We start from the raw sequence: 15,868 nt of genomic DNA, 5'->3' as shown, positions 1-15,868 counted from the left end.
CCAAAAGTCAATCATTAAGAATGTCCCAAATTCAACCTCCAAAAGCCGGACAAACCTATAATTGAAAGCATAACCCATGTAATGAAGAAACATAAAAAGAAACAGTAATGGATGATGAACAAGATAAGGCATGTGCAAGGAAACTAAAAGTTAACGATGTCCTGAACATTGATTAGCAATCTCAGACAAAGATCGATCAGGGAAATTGGCTTTGCGAGGTCAGTTACTATAGTTAACTCCAGTGTCAGAAGAAACCTAGTTAATGTGTACATGAACCAAGAAGGCCAGGTCACTTTGTTCGTCAGGCTGCCTTCATGAGCCTACGTGAGGGCAACACAATTTGGTGGCACAGTACAAAATGGAACCCATATTTTAAAATGGAGTTGTGCAATCTAGTGTACTTGGAAATTTCAGTACCTCAGTACATTATAGAGGTACACATCTGCATACTCCATACCATTTAGAGATATAAATGAAGTCAAAACATTTTTTGAGGAATGATTCTGACTGTCTTGCACTCCCGGGTATATATACCTTTTAGACTGCATTGCACATAGTCATAAAAGTATATTTTGAGTCAATGACCGAAAGACACAGCCTTTTCTTAGTTCTCCACCAAAGGATAGGAAATGACGTATCATTTCATAAACTAAAGTTACTAATGACAATAGTAGTCCATTGTAATATCCTGTTTAGATAGGAACCTGTGCCAACTTCCCTCTTCGAATCAATACTTCTGTGCTTCTACAGCATATCTATAGACCTATTCCCCCCTTAATTTTATCTCTGGTTAAACCACGTTTTACAAAGTGGTCATAGACCTGTCGACTGGTAATAAAAACAACCTCATTATGTACAAAGTAATAAAGGGGAGGATCTCTGCGGCAGGCATTCAACCTTTGAGAGTAGTTTTTCACCAAGTTATATGGACAAATACTACATCCTAGCTGTTGTGTGTGTGTATATATTAAAATTAGTAGTTGTTTAAACCATTATATGTCCTTTTCTTCCCTTCTTTCGTGTTTGTATAATTTTAATATTTTATTAGGAATACTGCACTTGTATTTTATATATTGTCTTCATAGAGTTTGATGCCTTAATTTTGTCCACTACTTATAGTTCTATTTTAACAGTAAATTAAAAAAAGTGATCATTTGCAGATGTGAGTGGGAATAAGGAATAGAGGTCCCTTGCTCATTTTGGCACTGGATCCAAGATAGCCTGGCTGATGACGGAAATGAAACCGAAACCAGTCCAAGGATGCTTGTTTACAGTCTAGTGAAGAACTGGCTTGGCAGTTCGGGCTGGGCTGTTACCATGAGGCAAAGGGTCAGACTAGTTTGCATATGGCCATGTCTGACTGGGGTGGCTGCGTGAGCTAAAGAATGACGATGGATTAAACCCAGATCAGTTGACTAGGGGTGAGTGCTTGCAATGTTCAACACTCCGTCCATCACCCCCTTTGGTTTTGCCCTGGGAATAAGGAATACACAAGTATTGAGGCAACACTACCCCTAGCCATCTTTCTTGACCGAGTACAAGGTCAAACAAATGCCAAAGCAATGGTGCTCTTTGAGGAAGTCTTAGACTCGGGGGTTCTCTGGTTGGGACAGGTATGCACTTGTGACAAACGGGGACCCTCTCCTCTTGTGAGGGTTAGAGAACTACTCCTTTAAAAATAACCCTTGCTCACCCTCTAGGTAGTGTGGCGCGAGCAGACAAGGCTAATCTTCAGGGCGATAGTTAGTTAAGCATTTATGATCACATACAGGAAACCCACTGACCCACCACAAACGGTCACCAGTCGTAGGATTGTATCAAAAATACGTAGACTTTATGTAAAAATATATGCAGAATTATCACAAGACCATATAACGTTTAGTGAATGAAGGCCCCCAGATTTAAATAGGCAATTGTTCTTAAGTGTTCTTGGTTAGCAATGTACGATGACAGGGAAAACAAACGTTGCGGACCCTGGATCCGATGCGAACTCGGGATAGAGTTTCAATGTACCTTGTGATTAGTGTCCGAGGCGTTTCAGGCGTGGCTACTGGTGAGGGCGGACCCTGGACAAGGCCAACGGTTCTCCAAAAGATCTATCCGGCTCGGAGCCCCCTGGAGGTGCGAGGCGGGTGAGCGGGACGGTGTGGAGGATGGTGGCGATCCGGGATCTGATGCAGCTCACGGGGCGAGGTGCCGTTCAGGCCTGCGGTGCGTACTACTTCTTAGCACGCCAGTTCGTACCTGTGGATCTGTGTGGGGCATCGCGTTCTCGGGCAGACTGGTGCTGCACCGGGCCTTTGGTACCACAGTACAGAAGACCTTCTTCAGGTGTGGCACGGCCTTGGTATGCAGGAGGGCAAAGCGAGACAGTCGGGTACGTTACGACGTACAGTCCGTCCGAGGCTATCAGATGCGCTCCATGCAGATTTCTGGCGAGAGAAGCTGAGAGGTGCACAGCGTGCTCCGTAGCAGGCGAGGTGACAGGAGAGCCGGCTGTCCAGCACTGAAGTGGATAGCGACTCAAGCTTGAGCGGGGCTCTCTGCGCCGGGGCGACCAGGCTCTGAGCTGTCATGACCTTGGAGAGTGAAGGCACCCGAGTAACAACTCTGGCGAGGGAATAAGAACTAAAGGCTCAACAGCAAACGGGCACAGGCAGAATAGAACCCAATGGTCCTGGGTTCTGTTCAGGGGGCAAGCTCGTGATCAAGCCCTTGGAGGTAGTTTCAGGCACAACTATTCAAAGACCTTTCTGGTCTTTTCCTCTCCGTCCTCAGCAAGGCACCACTGCAGGATTCCTTCACCCCAGCTTCTCTTGGTCCTTCTAGTAGGGCAGAGGTTCGTCGTGGTCAAAACTGGATCTAATCTCTTAGTAGCAGGGCTCCTACCTTTTATACTCGGTTTCTTTTGTCTTGGCAGGCCAGGGGGCCTGAGCCTGGTTTAACCCGGTTTTGGAGTACTCTGTTGACAGGACGCTGCCGTCTTCTTTCAGGGTGCAGGGCAGGGACATCAGACGCTCCGCAGGAGGTGGAGCCAGCATTGTGGTGGTGGAGCACAACCCTATTCAGAGTCGAGGACTACTCCGCCCACCCATCCTGGTGTAAGCACTCTATTCACCACCTGGTCACCCCGACTGTCACCGGGAATTCCCCAGCCCTGTCACTCACACAAACCCAGACAGCAGATAGACATCATGGCAGAGGCGGGCTGAAATAGGCAGGCGAGCAAATGCTAACTTTCTAAAAGTAGCAGTTGCAAACACAGAATATTAAAATACACCTTGCTAAAGGAAGTATTTTAATATTTTGAGTTCAGGCATACCAAACTCGACATGCCACCGTGTTCCCGGAGCCGGCCGGGATTATAGCGTGTAATAGTTCCAGCCACTCACCTTGGCCTAAGAGAACAGGCAGCCCTTCAATAGTGAATATAGGACATGCCACACACATCAGGGCTTGTCCTACCTTACGCTTACAATGCATCCTGCCCGTGGGCCTACCAAAGGGGTGACTGATATGAAGGTTAGGGAAGGTTTAGGGACTGGCAAGTGTGGGCATTTACACAGTCAGCGTGACAGTACCATACTGTACGCAGGGTCTGCAATGGCGGACCCAAGACATCTTTTATAAGGCCGCTTCGGTGGGTGGCGCAACTAGCGCTGCAGGCCCACTAGCGGCATTTGTATCTACAAGCCCCGGCACTCCTGGTGCATGTTACTGGGGTCTGACAGTAAACCAAATAAGCCAATAATGGAAATCAATTACGGATACACTTTATATAGGGAGCATTTGCACTGCGGCACGGATTGGCCGTGGCGCAGTGCCCTGAGCATCGAACACTAGCAAAAACATCTGAGGCACATCAGCAAAAAGTGGAAGGGAGACTCACTCTAAGGTGCCAGGTCTAACAGGAAGAAACAAATTAAATCCGCCAACAGGAGGCATTAGACTGAATTTAAAAAAAACTAATCGGGAATTTACATACAACATTTGGAATTCGAAATGTGCAGCAGATTTACTGTTCTTTTCTTTCCACAGATTAAAAGTGCTGGGGTTTTGTGCAGACCAGGCAAAGATGACTGTGACCTGCCTGATTTGTGTGATGGCCAAAATGCCCAGTGCCCAAGTGACCGCTACAGAGTGAATGGCTACCCTTGTAATAACGGCGAGGGATACTGCTACATGGGGACTTGCCCCACACTGAAGAGCCAGTGTATAGATATCTGGGGAGCAGGTATGTGGAAAATGTCAATATGTTACTCCATTGACCACCATCACATTGACTGCCCTGAACATTTACATTTGACTTGTAGATCTTTCAAAATGTTTTGATGTAATGTGAAAAATGGTTGCAGATGTTAGGTAACAATTCACTTTTTCAAAAACCATGAACCAGTTAGGTTAAATGCAGATCCTTGACAACTGAATATATAGACCATGCTGTTACACACAATGACTTATTACATCGCAGATGACATTACCAATAACCTCCTTGGTGATATCACTGATAATAAACAATTTCTATTTTCCTTCCTACATCTCAGGTGTAATCAACAGTTACCATTGTCTTCACCTTTCCTATTATTGTGTTTCACAAGCTACCTGGTAGTATTGCAACAAATTCTCACGTCTTGCGCATTTATGACTAAGAATTAGTAAGAGGCTATTATGCTCTTAGTGAGAGAGATAGTGTGTGAGTCGATAGTACACTAGCTAAAGGCATTTCATTTGGAAAGTGGGTGAATGGTAGCATGAATGAGTGAATGGTTGAGGTACTGCGTATAAATGGCTAGGTGACTATGGAAGCACGTGTCCATTGAGTGATATGACGAATTTATCAGTGAGCAATTAAATGATAGTGAAAGAGTGTGTAAACGTAATTGTGTTTGTGTGAATAAGTGTCTATTTCCTGACTTTCAATGACATGCTGAATTAACTTTAACCTAGAGTATGATGATACCATTGCATGGTCAGGACCAAACTTTCCTTTTTAATAAATAAGACATCCCTAGGGCAACCCATGGACAGCCCGGAGGGTTAGGTTCAATATCTTTAAAAAGTTGAACATCTACTTTTAAGTTTTACATGTCTTGGTAGTGAAAAACTCGTTTTTTAGTACTGCAAGGTCTACCTCTTCCATGGGATACCATTGGAGCTACCTTATTACAATAAGCTTTAATTTCCGAAAGGGAGAAGGTAATTAGCCCATGTTTGGTGTCTTCAAGAATGTAATGAAAAATTCAAATTCATGGTGAAGTCTGTTTTTTTAAATTACAATTTAAAAAAATACTACTTTTAAAAAGTCTAGAAACCAGTCTTGGTCCTGAGCATTACCCATAATAAGGGGAATTTGAAATGCATTGACCGTGTTGCACAAGGGAGTTGATGGTAATTAATAACCACACAACGGCAATCCAAAAAGGAACATTGGATGCATTTCTTTATCCAAACAAAATGGTGGTACAACCCCCTCTAAATTCGTATAAATAAGGAGTTTGCTTAAAAATAAGAAGGATAGGACAACTCCAATCATTGTTTAAATTAATGACTGGTAGAATGTTTGCTGCAAAGTAGAAAGGGGAGGGCCACATAGGTTCTCTAATGGGTGAGACACTTGACCTCAAAAGAAAATTCAGAGGGTTAAACCCTCCTGTCCTGTATGTAATGCAAAAACTCAAACAGTTTTTGAGGTCTCTCATGCAGGGAGTAATGCAAACATAATTATGGGGTTTAATCTCAAGTGGTTCTTATTCTGAAAACAGAAAAAGTTTATTAATTTGAAAATTGATCTCAACTGTTTATTTATGAAAAACAAAATATTTATTTGTTCAGGCCAACACCTGTTTCATGACTTGTTGCTGCATCAGGGCCATAAAACAAATTAATAGTACAAGCACTGATTTTCTAATAAACAGCAACATTTGATAACATTCCAAAGGAGATTTGGTTGGAATAGTAAGAACAAACTAGAAAAGGTATTTATTCACCACAGATGGTAGTGATAGTATAGAAAAAAGGTGAATTCACCAAGATTTTGTGAATTGAAAAAGCAATGGAAAAAGAAGCGATAAAAACTATTTATTTAGAAAGATCCACGTAATGTTTTTACATCAATTGCAGAGATATTGTTAAAGAAGCCCATTTCTCATGACCCAAACTTAACATAACCGAAACCATAAGGTGATCACAGCTGTACGTAAAATCAAGATAGGTGGACAACAATGCAAACCAATACAACCAGTGAAAAATTAATAAAAAAAGTTTATGCTTTGCTTATTTACAAGAAATCATATTGACTAGCAGGATGGAAGGAAGGGAGAAACTGGACACAGCCCCACTTAAATTTGAATTGGCTGTGTCCTTCAGCCACACAAAGGGCTGCATACCCCCTTAGTTAGTATGGAACCAGGGTCAGGAAAGCAGTGCAATGCATCTTTACAAGTATTTTTGATTCACTGGATTTCAAAAGTTATAACATTTGCAACAAAAAGTGAGACAGACTGGGGGAGTAGACCATGTATTACAATACCTCAAATACAAATATTGAGCTTTAAGCAGAAAGAAAATGCATGAAGGATAACAGGCCTATTCAACTTATTGAAGTGGTATGACACAGTCCTGTCCCCCTCCCCAAAGTAGCAGGTCAGCTGTATTCCTGCTGACAAAACACAGTTGTAAAAGTCTATCAGTGAAAAGTCCTTAAAGCCGCATGACCTCCCAAACACAGCCTATAGGTTTTATTTAAGACTGTCCATTCACTGACTCTTCATGTCAATGAAATGGTGAAATATGCCAACTTTCAAGAACTTACTTCCAGATGCTCCATGTAGAGTGCGGAGTTAAAAAAAAAAAACTCAGCATAGCGGCACAGAGTATTTTTCTTTCGCGCAGCTCACCAACATTAAGCTGCTGAGTGCGAGCGAGGAAAATCTTACTCCTGACATCCTCTGCAGTCATGGCACGTCACTACAGCTCGTGTAAGAAACCTTCCACTTGCATTGAGGAAGCTGCCCCTCATGTAGAACATGTACTCAAGCGGCAGAAAGAAGCAGCTCCCTCTTGCACTGCACATGGTGTCATCGTGCTGATTTTACAGCATGGCACAAACTCTGAACCTAAAAGTCAGCGCGATGTATCACACCCAGCCGCTTACAGAACTCTGCATAACACGGTGGATTTTTGTTGGGCACTTCACGGAGTTCTGCATAGCAGAACCCCTCAAACTCTACCCAGGCCTAACATTTTGTCAGACCAGCCCCTGTACGGTGCATAGGGCGTGAAGCAAGCCTGACGACTACAAAGGGTGGTTTGGGGGGGTTCTCCATCCCCCAAGAAAATTTGGAAAAATGGTGCATTTTACAACACATTTGTCATTATATGTTCAGTTTTATTCACTTTTAAATCAGTCATATCCTGGTGCACAGTAAGGCCATCCTTTTCTATCTGTTGGGGCTTTTCAATAATCCCCTCACTATCACCATCCAACAGTGCCTCACATCTTTCCATAGCCCCTCTCTCACATGTATTTTCTTTTCTTTATAGTACCTCTCAGACCAGTGTAGTGTGTCAGAGCACTTTACACCTCACACATAGACAGTGAATCCTACATGTGTAAATCAGTGTATAGAAAATGTTACAAAAGGCTAAGGGGACTACAAGGTGTAGGATTCACTTGCTATCTATACTTTTAAGATTGCTTCGAATTGAGAAGCACACATTCAGTATTCAGAGCAAAACACAGTGGTTAGGGTTGACTTTAATAATTAGAATTTATTTCTACCCAAGCAGACTTTTTTAGCAACATCCAAATAATAAAAGACTCATAAATACATAACTTTCTAATCTGTACCATGCAGATTGCATGCAGCTCTTTGATGGCAGTACATAACTCCCTGTGCCTGATTACAATTGTAATTTCTGCACTGCATACCAACACAAGCAGTCGCTCACTGAGCTATGCACATAAAATATTGTTCTTTGATATGCAAAGTACATGCTCTTTGCACCAGGCATATTAACTCTCTGCCCTATCTTGGATGAGTCAAACTGCCACTAGACAAATATCCCATTTCTTTCCAGCAAGTACATTAAACACCAGAGTTAACATGACACTTTTATTGTTGCCCCAAAACTACTGAATATACAAGGAACATTGCGGTGCTTTTAAAACTACTGCACTGCTAAAACAAAAAAGGCCACCACTAACACAACTGTCCCTCCCCACCCTTCCAGCCTCCCAGGGAAACAACAAAGGCCTGGTATGGCCTGTCCCACCCTGGGCCACCATAATAACATTTAAATTGACCTGCAACGCATTTAAATGTATATGGGTCAGTGTTCTTTGACCTGCAAACTAAGAGTCTCCAGAAGATCCAATATACAATACAACAAAAATGAATTTCTTAAATTGGGGGCAAAGTTCAAACCAAATTAGGCATGGTCTCAACTATTCGCCAGATCATTCACTTCCATAAAGAACCTAACATTCCCATTTTATTTAGCATAGAGTGAAGGTCACTATACATTTTCTTAACTGTCACACTCTTTCCACAAATATGTTCCCCAGCCTCTCCACCTTTCCTGTCACTCCCTGGAAGAGCTCCTTCTGTATCCATGACCACTCTATTGTGTGTAAAGTGTGCTTTAGCTATCAGGCCTAGTTTGTTCTCAATTACATATTTGAATAAGTAGGTAAATATTTGTTTGAATAAAAATCAGTATTAACACTTGTCCAGTAGAGAAGTATAATGCAAGTTTCCTATTGCCATTAGAGAGTATTTCCCCTTAGCAGTCTGAGATTGGTAGTCTTGTGAATCCGCGTATAAAATGAAGTCAACAAGTACCAGAATTAATATAAAAGACCTGGCCTGGATGAGCTGCTCATGCACGGACCTGGGAAACTTGAAACATTGGCTTGATCAGCCTGTTTGTACAATCCTAGCCACAGTACCAGGAGAGACTGGATATGTGGAAAATAGATCTAATCTATTCAAGAACTCCCATTTGAACCAGTCCACTAGACGCTGTACAAAGCAAGTGTGATCTTCAAAGCACATGAAATGCTATACATGTGATTTTTCTCTTCATAGCAGAACTGTAACAGCTCAGACAGTCCGGTTGATGGCATGTTTTCATCTCATGCAGTAAATGGAAGTTTGTTTTCTTCTTCTAACTTTTAGGTCTTGTGTGTTGTTGTGATGGCCATTTAAAATGAACAAAAGTGACTCATTGACTAATTCCTCAATGCGTCTTGTAAATCATGAACCCCATGCAGGGGTTAATAATTAGCAGGTAAAAGCGGGATGAGTCACTGCCTTTGTGTACATGACTGACTAGTAGATACTGAATTTATCTACGGACCCGTCCCCAACCATCACACATTAGTCACTGGATGTCTTTGGATGCAGTTGTGGCTTTAGATTAGTTAAGAATGATGTAATGCAGTGTTATAGTTTGTCAGCCTCACAGGATAGTATTTCCTTTACCTGAGTAAAAAATGCTTTGATGGCAGAATTCTTTAAGATAATTCTGTTGTTATTAGGTGGTCAGAGTAAACCATGCAGACATCATTTTTCGGTTAAAGGTTATTTGTAACAAGTTACGAGATGTAACATTGCTTTTAACTTCTCCATAAATATACACCTTTACCGTTCTTGTTGGTGGGCAACTGCTTTGGCATGCTTCGCATGTTAAGAAAGTTCCTTCCTTTTCTTTCGCTAAATACCAGGAGAACTGTGGTCCAGGCCTTGGTGACTTCCAGACTGGGCTATGCCAACATTTTGTACCTGGGCTTGCCTGGTTATCTCCTTAAGCGCCTTTAAGTTGTCCAAAACGCCGCTGTCAGATTGGTCTTCAGGCTTAAACCTAGGACATACATGGCCCCTCATTTCAAAGTATTACACTGGCTCCCGATGAAAGAGGATCAAGTTCAAGGTACTTGTAATGTTCTTCAAAGCCCTCCATGGTAAGGGCACGGGCTATCTCAAAAGGAGAGTAAGTCTTTATACGCCTGCCAGATCCCTGCAATCCTCCTCTTTAGGATTTGCCTGCATCCCCAGAGTACACCTGGCCCGTATGGGGGCAGAACCTTTGGGTTTTTGGGAGATCAAGCGCGGAAGCAAATTCCGGCTGCTCTTAGAGCCATACCGGACTTGACAGCCTTTAGGAAACATCTTAAAACCTGGCTTTTCTATGGCTAGATGTGCCTACGGGTCCTGTATGTGTGAATCAATAAGCACCAGGACACTCTTTTTGAGTAGCTGTGGGCTCTACAAGTGCATTCATTCATTCTTGTACAGTCTTGGGGGCCTATTTAGAACTGGACAGATGAGGTATATCCACTAACAAATTGTGGGTGTCCTACCCAAAGCATTATGGATGGTTCAATGTCAACAGCTCCACCAAACTATAAATTATGCCCTTGATTTCTCCCCTCCCCCGAATCCAAGCAGTACTTGTTAACCCCTTCACTGTGGCGGCTATTCCGCCGCAGTGCTAAGGGGGCGGGGCGGCCGTGCGGCGGCCGCATGCTGGTGACGGAACAGCTCCGTCACCAGCGTCGGTGGCGCTGTGCTTATGACGGAGCGGTTCCGTCATGACCCGCCCCGCTCAATGGAACGCTCAGCGCAGAATTCGCGCCGCGCAGGCGCTCCGAGCGGGCCATGACGAACCGCTCCGTCATCAGCACAGCGCCACCGCAGCTGATGACTGAGCGGTTCCGTCATCAGCAGGCACGGGGTTAAACATCAAACATTGAAGACTAAGGGCCAGATGCACTATTTACTCATTGAAAAATATGGGTTGCAATTTGTGACCAACATTTTTTAGACCAGCAAATTATTTTCTGAGCTTACAGACGTACACATAGGTCAGTTAGGGAGATTCAGAGTGGTTCATAATCAATTGGATGCCATCGGAGGGGGGGTGGCCATTTTCGGTCAGCAGACCACCATGTCTTGGATTGCCTTTCAATAAAATATGCTTTTTTAATGCATTCTGTGTTCCTTAAAGGAAGTGGCATGGGTTAAAAAAGAAGTTGGCAGTGGTCCTGAGAGTTTGTAGGGGTCCTATGGACCATTGCCTACTCCCTAAGAAACATATATTTTTAATACTTTTTCTCATCACATTAATAAAGTGGAAGGGGTTACCATCCCAACTTAGGGATTGGTAAAATTTCAATGGTTTACAAATGTGATTTTTGTGTTACACCGTTGATACATATGGATAGGGATATTTCTTTGGAAGGGACAGCTAAAACACTCCTCTTCCAAATAGTGATATCTTAACCATTTCTAAACATATTTTAGGAGTCAGAACATATCTTTTACATCCAAATTAAATTGAGCACATTGACAAAAGCATTATTGAAGGCACAAACTCAAAATCAGAATTTTTGCTGCCACAAAATTGTGTTGTTCGTCTGGCCCTGTATGGAGATATGTTTGACTTGGAACTCCTTACCTTAGACTAGTGCTTTTGTAGTGCCAAAAGTGCTAGACAGTCCTTGGAAAAACCTTAACAATGAATAAATAGATATATTTTCTGGTGGAAGCTACTTACTGAAGTGAATTATGAGTCCTTCTCTGCCCTTGACTTGCCGTCCTCTTAGAGGGATTAGCCTGTTCTGAAGCCTTTGAATTTGCCCACAACTGACTTTTCTGCTCTTATGCCTTAACCATATTTGCCTAACCATAATTCGAGTTTGATATCTTATGGGCAAGCTGTATGGGGATGGGGTTAAAAGCACCTGCTGCCGATTTCCTTGTGGCCTAGTCATTTTCCGGCAGTAATAAAAATGTCACGGTTATTGATTAATGTATCTAATGGAGAGATATTGGAGAGTTGTCTAGTCACAGTTTTGATTTGCACAGAGGGTTAATGAGCCTGCTGAAAGCACATATACCAGGCAAATAACAGAATTGTTGTTCATGTAGATCGCTCAGTGGTTTACTGCTTTTGTGGGAGAGATCCTTTTATTACATGCAGTTTATAAGTCACAATCCAAATACAGCACAGTGAGCTATAAAATGGCATTAAAGAGTTGCATGCAAACTGCAAGACATAGAATGGGAATGTATGCTATTTCCCCAGTGTTTAATTCTCCTAAGATTGCTAAAGAGGGTTCACTTGGGTAGAAATACATTCCTATTAATAAAGCCAATCCCATCCTCAGTGTTACGTTTTAAATCTTGAGTTTGTGCTTTCCCAGACCAAGTACTCCTAAAATCTAATGTCTACATTTATAGATCACATGTGTCATTTACACCTTGTAGTCCTCATTGCCTAATGTAACATTTCCAATGTACTGGTTTACACAAGCATAGCTCCTTTTCTCTGTATTATATGTGTGTTTGATGTAAAACGCCGTGACTGGTATGAGTAGCGCTATAAAAGTAATTAAAGACATGAGAGAAGGACTCTGGAAAGATGAGGGGCACATATGGTGGGTGGTAGTGCGCAAATCCGTGGAGAATGAGGCCTCTTGGGGGACACACACAAAGATTGTCACACTGGGTAAGCGTGAGCGCAAAATCCGTTCCGCTTGCGGATTTTGCGGATTTTCGGTAAATCCGTGAATTTACCGAAAATCTGCGAGCGGCGGATTCGGGGGGCAAAAGTTCAAGCCTTCAAGCTTGAAGTTGTTGTAACTATTTTAGGATGGCGCCGGCAAGCTGCCAGTGCCATCCTAAAATAGTTACTAAGTTCGCTTCAACAGGAAGCACTAATAGATAATATAAAGCAGGGGCTCGAGCACCTGCTTTATATGATCTATTAGTGAAGCTAATTTAGTAACTATTTTAGGATGGCGCTGGCAGCTTGCCGGCGCCATCCTAAAATAGTTACAGGAAGATGATGGATGGACAGCTCACTCAAGGGAGCGTCGTCGAGGCTGGGCAGGTGTGCCTTCTTCCCAAATCTACTGTTGAAAATCAGCTGTGATGCTGAATAGAGGCCTTTGCATCCTTGACTTTCACGAGCGCAATCCTCGTGCTGTTCCTGTGACCAGGAGCTTCTTTCTCTTGATCTGCTGCTCTGATCGGTCTCTGACCTTTTATACACACAAGAGGCATGTGAACTCGCATGGAATCCCCGACCGTTTGGCCCCGCCCACACACTCGCGGTGTGCACCGTCTTCCTGCCATTTACCCACTATGATGGACAGCTCACTCAAGTGACCCCTGCGCCCTTCAGGGCGATTGCATAGTTACACACACATGGTCGCTGGAACTAGTTGAAGCTCAAATTCAGTGACTCATTCATCAGCCCAAAAACAATCGTGAGCGTCGTCATGGCCGCACAGAAGACCCCCCCCCCCATTAAAAAAATCTGCAAATTCACGGATTTTGAGGATCCGTGAATCCTCAAATCCGCAAATTCGCGGACCGTGGATCCGCGGAATTCGCCCATGCTTAACACTGGGTGCCAACAGCGTAAAGCCGGTCCTGCCACTAAAGCTTGCGCACAGACACAATTACTCACCTAGGCTAATTTTAAATCCATCAAAGAAAGGCTTTACTCGTGATATGAATGTCTTGAAGGTGGCGTGTTGCCAATTTACCAAATTAATAATGGCTCACCGTGATATATAATATTACATCTGTGAAATCCTCTTGAAAAGTTCTATACACTATTGTTTGCTGATAGTATTGTTCATCTGTTTACTAAATTGGCTTGGAAGTTTTACTCCTTTTTCAATTAACTTTAATGTTGCTTTGCTGCTGCATAAGCACAAGTAACTAATTTCAAGTGCACCTTAAGGAGATGGTCTTTGATTTACTAGAGAACTAGCCCCTGTTCTGCTTCTAGAGAATAGCCAGCCAATCCTTTTTATTGTTGTGGATGTACTTACTCATTGATGGCCAGATCCACCTATTCATCTATCCACATAGCCATTCAAACCTACTCACTCACTCAAACTTCCAACCATTCACAAGCTCCCTCTTTCACGAATCCATTCATTAATTTTTTCATAAATTAATCTATTTATTCATTTACCATGCAATTATCAATCCACTCTTCCACCAATCTATTCAACCAATCAAATCCATCTACCTGTCTACACAAATTCGCAAATCTATAAGGAAACACTTTTGTTTGTAAAAAAAAAAGAAAAACAACAAAAAAACATTTGACTGCCAGTGCTTATTTTTCTTTGCTTTTGACTTATTCTCTTTTATTGACTCCCAGCTAGTGGTGATGAAGATGCAACTTCATGCTTTAATTCAAACAAACGAGGTCTATACTATGGTTTCTGCACCTATTCTGGAGGTAAATACATCGCCTGTCCAGACAAGTAAGTGTACAGACAAAAGCCTTTAATTTGGCAGCTAGGGATACTGCATGTGTCAATATATGTATTACATGTCACACGATGGGAGTGGTTTGTGTAGTGTCCAAGTAAAAAGAACAATCATGCTCTTCTACTGTGGTTTCTAATTTACTAATCTCCTTACTCTCTTAAATATGTTTCCTTTCCCGACGCCCTCCTTATTTCTGTTCTTCAAATTACATGCCATTCTCTTACACCCACTCCCGCCTTGAGTCCTGATTTCACTTTTTTTGTTTAGTTGAATGAAGCATTTCTACCAGACATACTTTGTGGTAACAATTGTTCAATTAAATCATAGGTAGCGTTGTAGTTACTTAGATAAATGATGGTGCTGCTAGGGAATGAATGAGGCAATCCGATGCTGGCATGTTGTTTATAATTTATATTACACATATGGACACATTTTTGACATTGCATGTCATATTTTTCCAATTTCAGGGCATAATGGGCAGAAGTGTTTTTTTCCCAGAATCTCTCATTGTTAAGCCAAGTGCTGAAGCTGGCCCCAAGTGTGGCCCCAGATTTGAAGGTTAACACTTAACATTGATCTGTGTTTCTGTCCATATTCCCGAGCCCAATTCCCTCCATTTTATCACCCTTTGTTTCCCAATTTACAGTCAACTAAATGCCTATACTTTAGGCCTCTGTGTGGTTGGACTGTCAGGTTCAGAGGTACGCTGGAGGAGGATCATAGGTGACTGATTGCATCCTCCCCTGTTAGATTGGTGTTTCCGGTTGGCTAGGGTATACACCTAAGCCCGGCAGAACCCAGCACTCTAGTCCGGGTTAGGGAGTTACACACCCAAGATAACCCCTGCTCACCCCCTTGGTAGATTGACAGAGCAGTCCGGCTTATCCCAGAGGAAATGTGTAAAGCTTTTGCGCAACACACACACACTCATCAGTGACACACCACAAATAGAGAGACTCCTTACAAGGGTTATCAAAAATATCCTTTGTATTATACATAAAAACACATAGACCACAGTTACATGAATCACTTTGCCAACTAGGCAATAGTCATAACATCACATGTACCATAACTCCCTTTGTGTCATATGTAAAGCACATTAGACCCCTAATCACATACACCTTGCCCCGAGGCAATGTCATGACAATACATTGATCCTAAATCACTTGGAGCACATTATAACCTGAGGACATAAAACAGCTATAGTTTCATTACACATACATCACCACATTTCACTGTTATAACCATTAATCTTTTTAGGGTGCATCTCACCTGCCCCTCCACAACACTTTATGGGGTGACCCCACCAGGATCCTTAGGGCACCATAACATTTGCGTGCCTTCCTGGGGGATTATGGTATTACTCCTTATGCTCTTCTAAAAGCCAGAGCGTTCCTAATCGAAGGTCCGGTTCCAGGCTTGCCCATGTTAGAGAACCCCAAGTAAACGGCAGCTGCCCACTCTGTGGTGCAGCCGCCAAGACAAATGTAGTGGGGGACCGGGCCACTCTGCTCAGGCCGATGGAGCCAGCCGTGCCCCCACAATGCCAGCAATACCAAGGTGGTATT

At 42.7% G+C, this 15,868-nt stretch overlaps 1 protein-coding gene across 5 annotated transcripts in view; it reads left to right on the top strand.

The window, feature by feature from the left end:
• Nucleotides 1-15,868, top strand: part of LOC147679996 (zinc metalloproteinase-disintegrin-like VLAIP-B) — a 242,830-nt gene that overhangs the window by 164,204 nt on the left and 62,758 nt on the right. For all 5 annotated transcript variants that reach the window (XR_015300922.1, XM_086943536.1, XM_086943535.1 and 2 more), the window contains exons 14-15: nucleotides 4,039-4,234; nucleotides 14,188-14,293. Coding sequence is in view for 4 of the 5 variants with exons in the window: in XM_086943536.1 (XP_086799662.1) it covers nucleotides 4,039-4,234; nucleotides 14,188-14,293 (302 nt within the window). In the remaining variant the exon portion in view is untranslated. The remainder of the gene's footprint in view (nucleotides 1-4,038; nucleotides 4,235-14,187; nucleotides 14,294-15,868) is intronic.

Source organism: Lissotriton vulgaris, chromosome 11, assembly GCF_964263255.1.
Source record: "Lissotriton vulgaris chromosome 11, aLisVul1.2, whole genome shotgun sequence".
In the NCBI taxonomy this organism is placed as follows: Eukaryota; Metazoa; Chordata; class Amphibia; order Caudata; family Salamandridae; genus Lissotriton; species Lissotriton vulgaris.
This window is presented reverse-complemented; position numbering and strand designations above follow the sequence as displayed.